The 14955-nt window shown below is 53.7% G+C and overlaps 1 protein-coding gene across 8 annotated transcripts in view; it reads right to left on the bottom strand.

The window, feature by feature from the left end:
• The window catches only part of TRAPPC12 (trafficking protein particle complex subunit 12), an 89961-nt gene that overhangs the window by 8779 nt on the left and 66227 nt on the right, over positions 1-14955 (bottom strand). For 6 of the 8 annotated variants that reach the window (XR_006960342.1, XR_006960340.1, XR_006960344.1 and 3 more), the window contains one exon: positions 11488-11586. The exons of 1 other annotated variant lie outside the window; for it this stretch is intronic. Coding sequence is in view for 2 of the 7 variants with exons in the window: in XM_047069611.1 (XP_046925567.1) it covers positions 11488-11586 (99 nt within the window). In the remaining 5 variants the exon portion in view is untranslated. Of the gene's footprint in view, positions 1-9518; positions 11116-11487; positions 11587-14955 lie in introns of those variants that run through there. One more of the 8 variants, XM_047069612.1, reaches the window with a different exon arrangement.

The raw sequence follows: 14955 nt of genomic DNA on the forward strand, positions 1-14955 counted from the left end.
AGTAGCCGAAAACTTCCCTAATTTGGGGAAGGAAACAAAAATCCCTCCAAGAGGCGCACGGAGCTCCCAACAAAATCAACCCAAGGAGGTCCACGCGAAAAGTAGCAACAAAGGAAACATGTTACAAGCCACGAAAGAAAAGACGACAGTGACACACGAGGGAAACCCCGTAAGGCTACTGGTGGACTTTTCAGCAGAAATCCCAGCCAGAAGGGCGCGGCACGATACAAAGTGCCGAAGGGGAAAATGTGCAGCCGAGAATTCTCCATCCTGCAAGGCCGTCGTTCAGAACGGCGCTTGCTTGGGGAGCACATGTACTAAAGTCAGGACACCACAGAGAAGATTAGCACGGCCCCTGCATGTAACAGGAGAGATGAAGACCTTGCCAGGCAAACAAAAACTGAAGGGCTCAGGGCCACTGAAGCAGCCCTGCGGGAAACATTAAAGGGGACCCTTTGAGTGGAAAAAAGACCGTAAGTGAGAGTATGAAAAGTAAGAAACACAGAAGCAGTAAAAATATATCTGTAAAACTCAGTCAAGGGAGTCCCAAAATAAAAGGATGTAAAGTGTGACACCATATGCCTCAAATCTGGGGCGGTGGGGAAATGAGCAGAAAGGGCTCAAACTTAAGCGACCATCAACTTAACGTAGACTGCTGTATGCAAAAGATGTTATATACGAAGCCAATGGGAACCACAAATCAAGAACCAGTAATAGATACGCACAGAATAAATAAAAAGAACCCAAGTGTATCATTGAAGAAATCCAACAGATCATGAAAGAAAGCAAGAGAAGAAAGGATCACAGAAAAACTTCGTAGCCACCAAACAAGTATTGAAGTGGCAATAAATACATATCTATCAATAATTACTTGAATGCAAGTGGACTAAACGCTCCACCGAAAAGGCACAGGGTGACAGAGTGAATAAAAAAACAAGACCTATCCATATGCTACGTACAAGAGACTCATCTCAGACCTAAGGACACCTGAAGACTGAAAGCGAGTAGACGGAGAAACACTTGATACAGATGGGTATTAAGAGAAAGCCAGGGCAGAAATGCTTCTACAAGACAACACAGGCTTTAACACAGACTGTAACAAGAGACATAGAAGGACACTATGTGATAATAAAGGAGACGGGGCTGCTTGGGTGGCCCAGTCGGTTGAGTGTCTGACTCCTGATCTTGGCTCAGGTCGTGATACACGGTTCATGGGACTGAGCCCCATGCTGGGCTCCGTGAGGACAGCCTGCTTGGGAGTCTGTCTCTCTCTGCCCCTCCCCCACCCATGCTCCCTTCTTTCTCTCAAAATAAATAAATGAACATTAAAAACAATAAAGAGGACAATCCAACAACATATAACGATAGCAAATAGTTATGCACCCCAAATGGGAGCAACCAAATACACAAAACAGTTAATAACAAAAAGAAACTGATAATAATAGGGGACTTTATCACCTCACTTACGTCAATGGACAGATTATCCAAACAGAATCAATAAGGAAACGGTGGCTTTGAATGACACACTGGACCAGATGGGTCTAACAGATATATTCAGAACATTCTATCCTACAACAGTAGAATACACATTCTTTTCAAGTGCACACAGAACATCCTCCTGAACAGATCGCATATTAGGCGACAAAGCAAGTCTCAACAAATTCAAAGAGTTCGAAGTCACACTGTGCGTCCTTTCTGACCACGACGCTACGAAACGAGAGATCAACCACAAGAAAAAATCTGGAAAGACCACAAACACATGGAGATTAAATAACATGTTGCTGAACAATGAGTGGGTCAACCAAGAAATCAAAGAAATAAAAAATTACATAGAAACAAATGAAAATGAAATCACAAAGCTCCAAAACCTCTGGGATACAGTAAAAGCCGTTCTAAGAGGGAAGTTTAGCGCAACAGAGGACTATCTCAAATAAACCACCTAGCCTTACACCTAAAAGAGGTATATAAAAAGAATAAACAAAACCCCAAACCAGAAGGAAGGAAATAGTAAAGATTAGAGCAAAAATAAATGATATAGAAACTTAAAAAAACCCAACAGGACAGATCAATGAAACCAGGAGCTGGTTCTTTGAAGAGATCAACAACATTGATAAACCTCTAGCCAGACTCATTAAAAAAGAAAAAAATTCAAAATCACAAATATCAGAGGAGAAATAACCACCAACAGCACAGAAATAGAAACAAATGTAAGACATGTTATGAAAAATTATATGCCAACAAACTGGACAACCGAGAAGAAATGGATAAATTCCTAGAAACATATAAACTACTAAAACCAAAGCAGGTAGAAAAAGAAAATTTGAACAGACCAATTTCCAGCAAAGAAGCTAAATCGGTAATCAAAAAACCCACAAAAAATAAAAGTCCAGGACCAGATGGCTTCACAGGTGAATTCTAGCAAACGTTTAAAGAAGAGTTAATACCCATTCTTCTCAAACTATTCCAAAAAAAAAAAAAAAAACCAAAAAAAAAAAAAACGGAAAACTTCCGAATTCATTCTATGAGGCCAGCGTTACCCTGATACCAAAACTAGATGAAGACACCACCAAAAAAGAGAGCTACAGGCCAGTATTTCTGCTGAACATACACTAAAATATCCTCAATAAAATACTAGGAAACCAAATCCAACAATACATTAAAAAAATCCTTCAGCGCAATCAGGTGGGATTTATCCCTGGGATGTGCGGGTGGTGGTTCAATCAACGTGAGACATCACATCAATATAAAAAGGATAAAAACCATGTGATCATTTCAGTAGATGCATACAAAGCATTTGACAAAGAACAACATCCATTCATGACAAAAACCCTTAAAACGGGTTCAGAGGGAACATTCCTCAATATAATAAAGACCATGTGTGAAAAACCCACAGCTATAACATCACACTCAATGGGGGAAAGTGAGAGCTTTTCCCCCCAGGTCAGGAATGAGGCAGGGATGTCCACTCTCACTACTGTTATTCAACATAGTAATGGAAGTCCTAGCCTCAGCAAACGAATGGAAATAAAAGGCATCCAAATTGGTAAGTAGGAAGTAAAACTCCCACTACCTGCAGATGACAGGACACTATATACAGAAAAGCCTAAAGACTCCACCAAAAAAGTACTAGAACGGATAACTGAATTCAGTAAAGTTGAAGGATACAAAAGCATATTGCATTCCTATACACTAATAATGAAGCAGCAGAAAGAGAAATTAAGAAAACAATCCTGGCCGACTCTGTTGGTAAAACATGAGACTCTTGATCTCAGGGTCGTGAGTTCAAGCCCCATACGGGCCATGGAGCCTACTTAAAAAAAAAAAATCCATTTATAATTGCACCAAAAGTAATAAAAAAAAACCTAGGAATAAACTTAACCAAAGGGGAGAAAGACCTATAACTCTGAAAACTAGAAAACACTGATGAAATAAAAATAACACAAAGAAATGGAAAGGCATACCTCACTCATGAATTAGAATAAATATTGTTAAAATGTCTATACTTCCTTGAGCAATCTATGCATTTAATGCAATCCCTATCAAAATCCCAACAGCATTTTTCACAGAGCTAGAACAAACAATCCTAAAATGTGTATGGAACTACGAAAGACCCGAGTAGCCAAAGCGATCTTGAAAGATCAAAGCAAAGCTGGAGGCATCACGATTCCAGACTTCAAGCTGCCGTCATCAAGACTGTATGGGACTGGGACAAGAACGGCCACACAGATCAATGGAACAGGACAGAAAACCCAGAAATAAACCCATAGTTATATGGTTAATTACGACAAAGGAGGCAAAACTATGCAATGGGAAAAAGACAGTCTCTTCAACAAATGGTGTTGGGAAAACCGGACGGCAAATGCAAAAGAATGAAACGGACCCCTTTCTTACACCAGACTCAAAACTACACTCAAAATGGGTTAAAGACCTGGCACCATAAGAGTCCTAGAAAATTGCACAGGTAGTAATCTGACACTGGCCGCAGCAGCTTTTTTCTAGACGCGTCTCCTGAGGCAAGGGAAACAAAAGGAAAACTAAACTCCTGGGACTACATCAAAATAAAAATCTCTTGCAAAGTGAAGGAAACAATCAACAAAACTAAAAGACAACCTATGAGTGGGAAAAGGTATTTGTAAAAGACACAGCAGATAAAGGGTAAGTATCTAAAATATGCAAAGAACTTACACAATTGAACACTCAAAAAAATAATGCAATTACAAAATGGGCAGAAGACTGCTTCGATTCTGTGTCTCCCTCTCTCTCTGCCCCTTTCCCACTCACACTCTGTTTCTCTCTCAAAATACATAAACATCAAAAGAATTTTAAAAAAATGGGGCAAATATATTCCTCCAAAGAAGACCTACAGATGGGCGTGGTGTCTGGTGACAAAAATGACTCCGTGAACGTACTGGTGTTGCCTTAATAAATGGCCCTCCTCTCTTTTCCGGGAGCCCCGTCTTCTGCCAGCATCCAGGAAACCCACGGCTAAGTGCATAGTTTGCAAAGGGGACAGAACTTCAGAGCCCTCCCAGTCACTGACATCAATCCACAGAAGCCCAAAAACGACACGAGAAGGAAGAAAACGAAGACACGCGAAGACGACAGAAGGGCGTTTATGTGTCACTTCCCCTCGGGCCCCGTGCGGCTTGAAGCTCTGCGCCAGACTTCTCTCTACCTGACTCACAAGGAGCCGGAGTCCCTGTGGGCTCAACGCTGTCTGCGCCCTCGGCTGGCAAGTCTGGTCCCTCACAATGTGTTCGCTGTGTCTAAAGTCCCGTTGACGAGAACCACGTCGCCGTGTCCGTATTGTTGACTCCGCCGAAGTTACCGTAGCTACTCGTGTTTATCAAGCCTTCAAGATGTGGTGGGCGCCGAGCCAAGCACTTCAACACACTCAGCTCTCACGCGATCAGTCACGTCCATGCTATCTATTATCTCCATTTTTAACTGAAACATTTGACACACTGTGTAAATGTAAGGCGTACGGCAGGTTTACTTGATACACCTATGTGGTAATGATTTAAAAATCAAGCATAAAAAAAGGCAAGCGAAATTTTTGCAGGATATCCAGCAAGCAAATAAACCCAGACTTGATAACCCCAACCCACTTATTTGGAGAAAACAACAGATAGTAAGTGGAGGAACCAGTCAAGACAAAGTGCAAACAGAATTATAAACGTAAAATGACGAGTCACTATGGACAGAAAGGAAACTGCTCGTGTTGCAAAAGGGCGTCAGTTTACGGAACTGTGTGCAAATGTACGTGAACACAGGGACCAGACAGGTGACTTCCTGGGACACCTGAAATTGCCCAGACGGACCCCGGAGACAGAGAAAAACCCTGGGGCCTGTAACAGTAACACATTAGGGACAGTGATCGGCGTCAATGCCCACAAACACCAAGTGCTTGGCACAAGCATTTCTTAGGTGAATTATCCAAACCTTCAGGGAACAGAGAATTCCAAAATAATCCAAAATTTGCCAGAGGACAGCGAAAGAAAGAAACTTTCTAACTCACTTTTGTGAAGACGGATGACACATACCAGCGCTTTTGAGAGAATTGCTCGCGCACGCGCACACACCTGTGAACGCGGAGCCGGAGAAGTGCTCCTGCACGCGCGCACACTTGTGAACGCAGAGCCCAAGTGCTCATGCACGTGATTGTGACCGCGGAGCCGGGGAAGTGCTCATGCACGCGCACACTTGTGAACTTGGGAGCCTGAGAGAAGTGCTCGTGCACGCACGCACACCTGTGAACACGGTGCCTGAGAAGTGCTCATGCACGCACGCACACTTGTGCACTTGGAGCCCAAGAGGAGTGCTCGTGCACGCACACACTTGTGAACGCGGAGCCCGGGAAGTGCTCGTGCACGCACGCGCACTCATGAACGCGGAGCCCGAGAGAAGCATGCCTGTGCGGGGCTCCCCCACCGGTGTTGTCCTTCGGAGGGACGGACCCCGTGTGTATTTCTGCAGCAGAAACCAGGGCTTGCGGCCTCTCTCTCTCTCCTTGGCCTCAGCCGGGACAGCAGGCTGGGCTCCCTCCCACCCTGCAAGTTGGGCAAGAGGCGGCCCTGCGGAGGCGCGGGGTCCCCGGGGGCCTCGCCAGTTTGCGACAGTGAGAACCCCTTGTCCCAGCGGCTGGGCACCAGCAGGGCCACCGCAACGGCCTCGGGAGGGCGCCTGCTGCCTTGAGATTTGTATCAGCTGAAAGCCACGGGCTTCTCCTGTTTACCCCCGACCTTTACTTACAGAAACACGGGCTGGAAATCCATCTAGAAAAATCATTTAGCCCAAATCTTTACGCTTATATATAGGAAATATTTTCATACCTAAAACATATTTTGAGAGCGCACATACTGAATGGGGGAGGGGCAGAAAGCGAATCCCAAGCAGGCTCCGCGCTCTCGGCACAGAGCCTGACGCGGGGCTCGAATGGGGAGATCGTGACCAGAGCTGAAACCAAAGTCGGATGCTCAACCGGCTGAGCCACCCAGGCACCTCCCCCCCCGCCCCCACTTTAAAACCTCTCAAGCCGCCATTTCCGGAAGGGGCTGACCCCACAGATTAGTGCACACATGCCAGTAACGGTGACACGCCGCTGCCGCTCTGTCCTGCTTCCCTTCCTTCGGCAGGTGCTCCCGCGCAGCGACGTCCCCGCCCCCAGAGCCCCCGCGCAGCAATGTCCCTCCCCCCGGGAGTGCCTGCGCAGCCCTGAGCCTGAGCCTGGCTCCTGCTCCCTCTGCCCTGCTGCGAGCCAGGCAGGATGAACAAGCAGCCTGCACCCCGCAGTTGCCTCCTGTCCCCACGGCCCCCGACCGTCCTTCACGCCCCACTCCCACCCGCGTGGCTGCCCCTGGAGCACGCTGGGCGCACCCCACCTCCGGAGGCCCCCTCAGCCGCGGCATCGGAGGACTGAGCACCGCCTTCGCCGCCGGGCCCGTGCGCGCTGCCGCGGAGGCCGGTCTGCCCGCACTCGCCGAGCTCTGCGCCAAAGGTTCCTGCCTGGCCACCGGCCCCTTCCGGCTCCGCGCCAGCGCCGTGGACACCGGCTCTCCCGTGAGCAGCTCGTGGGCCCTCGGCTCCGGACGTCACCAAGGCACAGAAGGCACAGTCTGCGGCCGTGAGGGACGGCACCCGGGACCCCTCCACCCCTTCCTCTCCTGCCGCTGAGACAGATCACAGCCCAGAAGGACGGAGTGGGGGCCTTGGTGTGGAGTCACCGTAAAGTGTGAATACACACTTCCTCTGCGTGTGCACGTGTTTCACCGCCCTTCGGTGGACCGTGGGAGGGCTCCCTCAGAGTACAGAGCACCTCCCATAGCGTCTGCAGCCTCCCAGTGCCTTCAGGAGCAGAGACCCCCGTTCCACCTGACCCTCCCCACCCCCGGAACAACCGCTCACCTCCTCTGCATGGACGGCGGGGGCTCTCAGGGGGCTGTGCAGGAAGACTGGGGGCAAGAAGGGGCCGGCCCAGGCGCCTGGTGTGTGGGTGGGAGGCCAGAGGGCCTGCTCCCTACAGACTGCATCTAGAACATTCTGTCCTGACCTGTGTGTCTAAGTCAGGTCTTCCCACCCATCTATGTGATCAGTGCACAAAGTGAACAGCTAACCGTTTGCTCATAACGGCCATGAGGTCGAGCCTCTTGGAAAGAATGGGGGTAGCTCCTCACAAGTACAGTACATTCTGTTAGGAGACCTAATGCAACGGGGCACCGGTCTGGCCCCTGGGTATCCGCCCACGCGCCTTCCTTTGCGGCTTAGCTGTTGCTGGCCCGACAGAGGGTGGGGCGGTGCAGCATGTGAGACACAGGGCAGTGTAGCGCCCAGCCGTGTGGTATTCTCCAGAAACTTCGTTCCACTTGGCTAGACCTCGTCTGGTCCCCAAATGTCCTGTTTCTGCACTATTACGGGTCAGGGCCACATAACAGAACACCATGCCAGGCTCCGCCCCCGGTGACCGTCTCATCATCTCATCCCACCAAACACGTCCTTACTGTGAGCTGAGGCGTAAGGTTAGACACGAGCACACACGCCGGCAGGATGGCTCTGGGGCTGGAACGCGGACCACGCGGCCAGGCGTCGCGCGCACGTCCCCCGGCAGCTTGTGGGCTCCCGGCCTGTGTGCGTCAGCGTCTCTAGGGAGCTCCGCACCCCGACATCCTGGGGTTAGCCATTCTCTGGGGCGGCTCTGCCTTTCGGTTGGTGGGAGTCAGGCGTGCCCCACTGCTCGAGGCCGGCGGGAGGCTGAGAGGCACAGAAACCCAGTAGACCACACGTGTCCCAGGCCCCGTGCACAGTCTGATCTCTGCTGAGATCCCCGACTCGCTATCCCACAGAGGGGACCGAAGCCCAGCAAGGTCACATGACCCGCTCAGAGCCACACGGCCCCGAGCTGGCTCCCGTGGCCTGTCTTCTCCCACTCAGCTCCGGGGCCGTGTGCATTTATTCTCCGAGATGCCTTGGGAGAGAGGTCAGGGGAGAGCTCATCGAGGGGTCCAGGTGACTTCACGGTGCCTTAGAGGACAGGCAAGACCTGCACAGGCAGGCAGAGGGAAAGGGAGCCCAAGCAGGGAGAAAAGTAGGCTGCAAAGCAGGAGTTAGTGCCGAATCTGGGAGGGCCCTGAGCGCGGGCTTCAGGCGTGAGCTTACCCGACAGGTAAGCCATGAGGCGCCAGCAGGGGCTCTGACCGAGGATGACAGAAGGGAGCGGCATTTCAGGAGGCTAAGGTCTGGGGTGGATGGGAGCCAGCCGGGGCTGGAGGCCGGGGCAGTGCCACCACTCGCACGTGCCCACGCTGCCTCTGGGCCCCTCTGGGGGGCCGAACGCAGAGACCGGAGACAGGGGCCCTCAGGCAGCGGCCGGGTCTGGAGGGGCCGGTCCCAGCACCGCTTCTGAACCCGGGTGCGGATGGGCGCCTGCTGGGGCGACCGTAAAGAAACCAGAGCTCGGCAGCGAGCACGCCGGCCGTACAGGGCACGGGCGTCAGGAAGCAGGTGAGGGTGCAGGGCAGGTCAGGACCAAGAGGCATGGCCACCGGGCCCTAGGACTCACTCTTTATCACAGGGGTCCGGAAAGCTCTAGAACTCCCCACGAATTCAAGCCACCGTGTGGTTTCTCCCAGGGAGACCTGAACCGTGAGCCCTGACTGTGCAGCATGGACTCCCCGTAGAGCAGGCGGGAAGCTGTCGCGGCGCCTCAACACTGGCAGATCACAGGACGGGCTACGGGAGGCGCACGACCACGCCGGCCCGGAAGAGCAACGTTCCACCGGGAGCCTCAGCTTCCGAAAGGGCTCCCGGGTCTCCGAGCACGAGACCCGCTCAGCGGCCGTGCTCTCTCCTCTCAGATCCGGACGCGTCAGGCAGCACGCTGACCCCGCCGACCAAGACCTTACCTGTGCCTGCCTTTCCTGCTTGGTGCACGGATGCAGTAACAGATGACCTGTCCACCGAGCGAGGCCACCTTTGAGCAGCTCCGATGGGAACGTGTCATCAACGGTGAGTCCCGCCATCTCGATTTCCTTTACAAAACCAAAGTTCACACCGTTGTTCTTCAGCAACAGAAGTATCAGTGACAGGCGTCTGATAAATAGTCCGAGGTGACAAGGTCTCCCGGCCACGTGGTGGGGACTTCAGTGAGTCCAGTCAACCAGCTTCCTGTGGCCTGTCTTCACACTGGGGGGGGGGGGGTTCCTGACCAGCAGTCACCTCCCCAGCCCCGAGAACGGGGGACACCAAGAGCTTTCCCTGCACCGCTCACCGCCTTCCCTGGTGACGCTGGACCCTCTCGGAGCCGGGCCGGAAACGTCTACAGGGCAGTCTCACCAAGTCCCCGCGGCTTTGGTACTATCCGTTCTGAGATCCGGGCCTCAGTCCTGTCACTCCCGTGACTCCCACGGGAGGATGTGCTTTCGTATCTCAGGATTCGTAAATGGATGTCAGGCGTGGAGTCCTCAAATTACGTGAATTATGACTCAGAAATGAAGACTGTCCTGAGTGGTGAGGAATTAGAGCAGACGCGGGATGTTTCACGTCGATAATCAGCATGATTCCAGGCACAGCACCGTATTCTTTTTTTCTTGTTGTTTTTAAAGGTTTTATTTTTTTAGGGTGATCTTTACACCCAGCGCGGGGCTCAAACTCACAACCCCGGGATTGAGAGTCACGCGCTCTAGTGGCTGAGCCAGCCGGGCGCCCCCACGGCACCGCGTTCTTACACGGACGGTCCTGCTTTGTCTGCTCAGTGACCCCAAAGGACACTAACGGGCATCCACGGCGTACAGAGACAATGCGGCTCAGTTCGGCGGCTTGCCTGGGCTCACCTGCTAGCTAAGCACCAAGAAGAGACAGAAAGCTGGGTCCTCCAGCCTCTACGGTGTGCGTTCCTCAGCATCCGGTTTAGCGAGGGTCGCCCTTAACGGCCCCACAACAGAGGCCCCTGAGTGCCCTGGGAAGGACTCCGAGACCACAGCTGGCCTTCACTGTCAGGCTGTCCCTGCAACCCGTCTGTGCTCCCCAGGAGCAGTGGGGCTTGTGGGAGGAGGAGAGAGGTGCGTGTGTGTACGTGGAGTGAGGACGGGGGTGCACGTGTGTGTGCGTGGAGTGAGGACGGGGGCGGACAGGACCCACCTTCGGTGAAAACCACCTGAGCTCTGGGCTCACAGAGACTCTGTTCGCTGGATCTCTGGGACCTCGGGCGGGTGACTCAACCACAGGGAAGCTTCAGTTTGCTAATCTGTAAAGTGGCCGGCAGTACCCACAGAGGGGCTGGCTGGGCATGGCACCTGCTCAGGGCGAGTGGTGCTCGACGACGACGACGTACTTCTGACCCTTCCCCGACTTTGCTCCGGGGTGTTATGGCAGAAAGCCCTACGCCCCGAGGGTGGGAGGGGGGCAGAGGCCGCCTGGGCTCAGCCCACAAGGGTGGGATTGCCGTCCTGGGAGAGACAGGAGTGAGGAGGGCACTCATCACTCCGTCGCCAAGGGGTCCAGGAGAGCTCATCCCGGATCAGCGATGCTCTTGGCGAGAGGGTGTCGTCCCTCCCCTCGTGCACTGCTGGACCGCCGCTTCCAGATGTGTGTCCTTTGCGCCTCCGCACACATTCAGGTGCCCTTTCCAGCAAGATATCAGCAAGTTACACTAGTATCGGCCAAGCTGAAAGAACACTCTTGGTGGTTTCACCAACCCTTTTCCTACTGCCACAGGACGATTTCTAAAATAATCTGTTTCAGTGCCTTGCCCATGAAAACCTGTAGATTCACATTTAGCAATGTGCGTCCGAATCACGTCAAAGCCAACGGGACTTAATACCATCAAAACGGAACTACTGTGAAAAACTCAACCTTTTAACAGACACCTGACACAAAACGTTTTCCGTCTATTTCCTAAAGGCGGAATTACCACTGAGTCCCAGGCCACCCCCGCAGGGCCCACCCCCTGTAGCTCAGGGGCCCGGCGGGGGGCGGGGAGGGGGGAGCCCGTACCTGTAGGAAGATCCGGCCGATACCACTCAGTAGCTGGGGCTCCTGCTCGGGGTAATACTGGATGACTGAGTGATAGGCGTCCACAGCCAGCACGTAATCCTACGGGGACAGAACCCGAAAGAGGATTTTGGGTTAGGAAGATCACCGTTTTACAAAATCAGAAGCTCAAGTGCCTGCAGACTCACATGTGAAGATAGGGCACGTCGACCCGCGAGCCGGGAGGATGCGGAAACCCAGTGCTGGGCCTGGGAGGTGGGCGCAAGCCTGCCTGACCACGTGGCAAACGGGACCCCGAGTTTTGTTCCTGACCAGACTCGGGAAATGCCTTCCTCTCCCTCAGGGGCTGAGGTCCATCCTTCTTCCAGTTTCTAAATAGCAATTAGTAATTCACCTGGACTCTCGCTTTCTTTCTTGGCAAAATTGAGTGAGTTGGTGAATTTCACCTTGTCATCACTGCCAATGACATAAACCAAATTTATTTATTTTTCATTTAAATTTTTAAGTGTTTGTTTTTGAGAGAGAGGGAGAGATAGAGTGTGAGTGAGGGAGGAGCAGAGAGAGAGGAAGACACAGAATCCAAAACAGGCTCCAGGCTCCGAGCTGTCAGCACAGAGCCCGACGCGGGGCTCGAACCCATGAACTGTGAGATTGTGACCTGAGCCGAAGTTGGACACTTAACTGACTTGGCCACCCATGTGCCCCTAAACCACATTTATTAATAGCATCTCTTAAACGTTTTCTATGCTAAAAGTTGAGGAAAAGTTCTTATGTTTAAACAGAAACCCCCACCAAACAACTTAGCTGAGAGCGAGCACGAGACCCAGGGCAGGCTCGCTGGGGAGAGCGCTGGAATGTGGTGTGGGGACTCTCTGAGCGCACCAGGGAGGTGTACGTGGGGCACTCGGCAGGCTCCGCTGGCCACGGTGCTTGGCCTTGCACCCCAGCAGCTGCCCTCTCTCACTGCGTCGGAAGCACCCTTCACGCTGCCCTGGGGGACCGGGTAGGGCCTGACCATCTCTGCACCCCCTGCTGTGCTCCCAACGCCGGCCCGCTGGGACACTAACGGAACCCCTGTTCGTCCGTAAGAGGCGGGACCAGTCGCCCAGGACACAGCCCTTGGCCCCTCTCGGGTCCCCCAGCAAAGCCAGGCTCTCCAGAACAGCCGTGATCTCTGTGACGTCTGCGGAGCAGGCTCCGTGCCGGGCGCTGTGCTGTTCCTGAGTCCCAGCACATGGCCGGCAGGAAATGTTGGCTGCAGGCACTTTTCTCCTGGCTTGTTCTTCGTTCCTCCACATTCTCAGTTACTAGCTTGCTAACTGGAATGGTGATAGAGACAGGTGACAAGTAAAATTTCAGTTTAGCAGGAAAAGAGTGAAATACCTTTCCAGTCGGGCCCTTTCAAGGAAAACCCATTAAGACAAATTTTACTGAAGGTGTGGTGCTCACAAGGAGCCTCACAGCACCTGCCATCCTTTCCTGGGGCCCCTGCTGCCCACAGCAGGGCTGTGCTGTTTCTGGTGCTGTGTGTGCACATGTGTATAAGCAGGCACAAGTGTGTCAGTGCACTCACAAGTGAGTGCAAGTAAGCGCATGAGTGTGCATGCAAACACGAGTGTGAGAACCCAAGCCGGTGCATGAATGTGTGCCCAAGTGTGAGCACAAGCATGAGCAAGTGTGTGCAAGCATGAGTGTGAGAAACCACGGAGGTGCATAAGTGCACAAGTGTGAGCACAAGCATGAGAGCAGGTGTGGGCACGGGGGGTGCACAAGTATTAGCAAGTATGTGCATGCAAGTGCGAACGTGCACTACCGTGTATGCATCAGCGTGTGAGCAAGTGGGTGTGTAAAAGCATGAGTGTGAACAAAACATCTGTGTACACGTGTGCGTGCTAGCGTAAACGTGTGTAGGTGTGCGTTTGCAAGCATGAGCAAGTGTGTGCGTGCTAGTGCGAACGTGGAAGTGTGCGTGTGATCAGGTGTGTGCATGAGGTGTGTGTGTGTGTGCGCTCAGAGGCCCCTCCCCTGGGGGGGGCTGAGGCCCCAGCAGAGGGTGCCCGGGGTGTCCCCACAAGCACGAGGCCTACCCAGACGCCTGCTGGTGGGGAAGTCACCTGCTGTGATTGAACACCCAGCCCTCGCTGTTGGTTTCCAGTCAACAGAAGACCCTTCTGTCGTTGGTGTTAGCGCCCGAGTGTCACTGATCCAGGCCAGTCCACGTGTCGCAGGTCCTGGCTTGTGCGTCACTCACTCTACCGAGCTCCCAGCCGAGCCGGAGCCAGGACGTGCGGGGCGGTACCTGCCCACTTCTGGCTGGCAAGTCCGGGGAAGCCATCGTCGCCGTCTGACAACCGTGTTTCAGTGCTTGAGGCCAGGAGTCCGTGTTTCCGAAGATAACGTGCCGTGGAAAGAACTAAGCAAGGACCCCTGACGGAGTAACGGCCTCGTGGATCTGTGAAAACACGACCTCCTGGGAGAACCCTCCAGGGCGGATCCGCAGGCGCGGGGGGCGCGCGGGAAGGCTGGCTTCCCCGCGAGATCACTGCGGTCCCGGTGCCGCTCTGGATGCCCAGGAGCGGCCGCAGCCTCGGGGACGGCCTCCGCGATGCTTCCAGGGGCCCTGGGCTCAGATAACGCGGGGGTGGGTTGCAGAGCTTCCTAAGCTGACGGTCACTGCCGGAAATGGCTTACTTCCTGGAAGCGGAGGAAATGCGGCCCCTCGAAAGGAAAACGCTCAAGGTCGCTGTCCCACTCCGCCCTGCTGCAGACCACGCGACCGGCTCTGAGGAAGGCCGCGAGTGACCTGCTCAGGGAGACGGGCCTGGGTCGGCTCGGGGCGCACCCGTCTCCCTTCAGCAGCTCCGCCGTGCAGGGCTCACGACCATCTGCAGCCAGAAAGGGTTTGCGTGGGGAGACTGAGGCGGGAAGAAGCTGGTCTACGCGCCTGCACGGTCCCTCCGTGACCTGAGGCGCCCCGACGGGCAGCCCAGGAGTGAGGGGGGGGGAAGTGGGACCCTCGGGGGCGCACCTGAGGCTGCAGGCACATCACCCGCAGGGCTGACCCGCACTGGCGCCCCGCCCTCCGCGAGTCTGGGGACGAGAGCTGCATTTGAGACATCACACCAGTGGACACGTCCCGGGGCACGTCAGACACGTAACCGCGCCCGACGTCGTGCGGACACGTCCCTGGCTACGTGACGCAGGGAACCGGGCCTGACGGTACGTCGTGCGGACACGTCCCGGGCCACGTCACACACGTAACCACTCCTGACGTTGTCGTGCGGACACGTCCCCGGCCACGTCACACACGTAACCGCCCCGACAGTACGTCATATGGACGCGTCGCCGGCCACGTGACACAAATAACCGCGCCCCACGGTACGCTTTGCGGGTACTTGGGGCTGAAACGTCCGCTTCTCATCAGAAGGAAGTTAGTATTTATTTCCCCGTAACAGAGCTGGCCCTCAGAGC

The sequence above is a fragment of the Lynx rufus genome, unplaced genomic scaffold (genome assembly GCF_022079265.1).
Source record: "Lynx rufus isolate CCGP_SWC_20201006 ecotype Redwood Valley unplaced genomic scaffold, mLynRuf1.p SCAF_8, whole genome shotgun sequence".
NCBI lineage: Eukaryota > Metazoa > Chordata > Mammalia > Carnivora > Felidae > Lynx > Lynx rufus.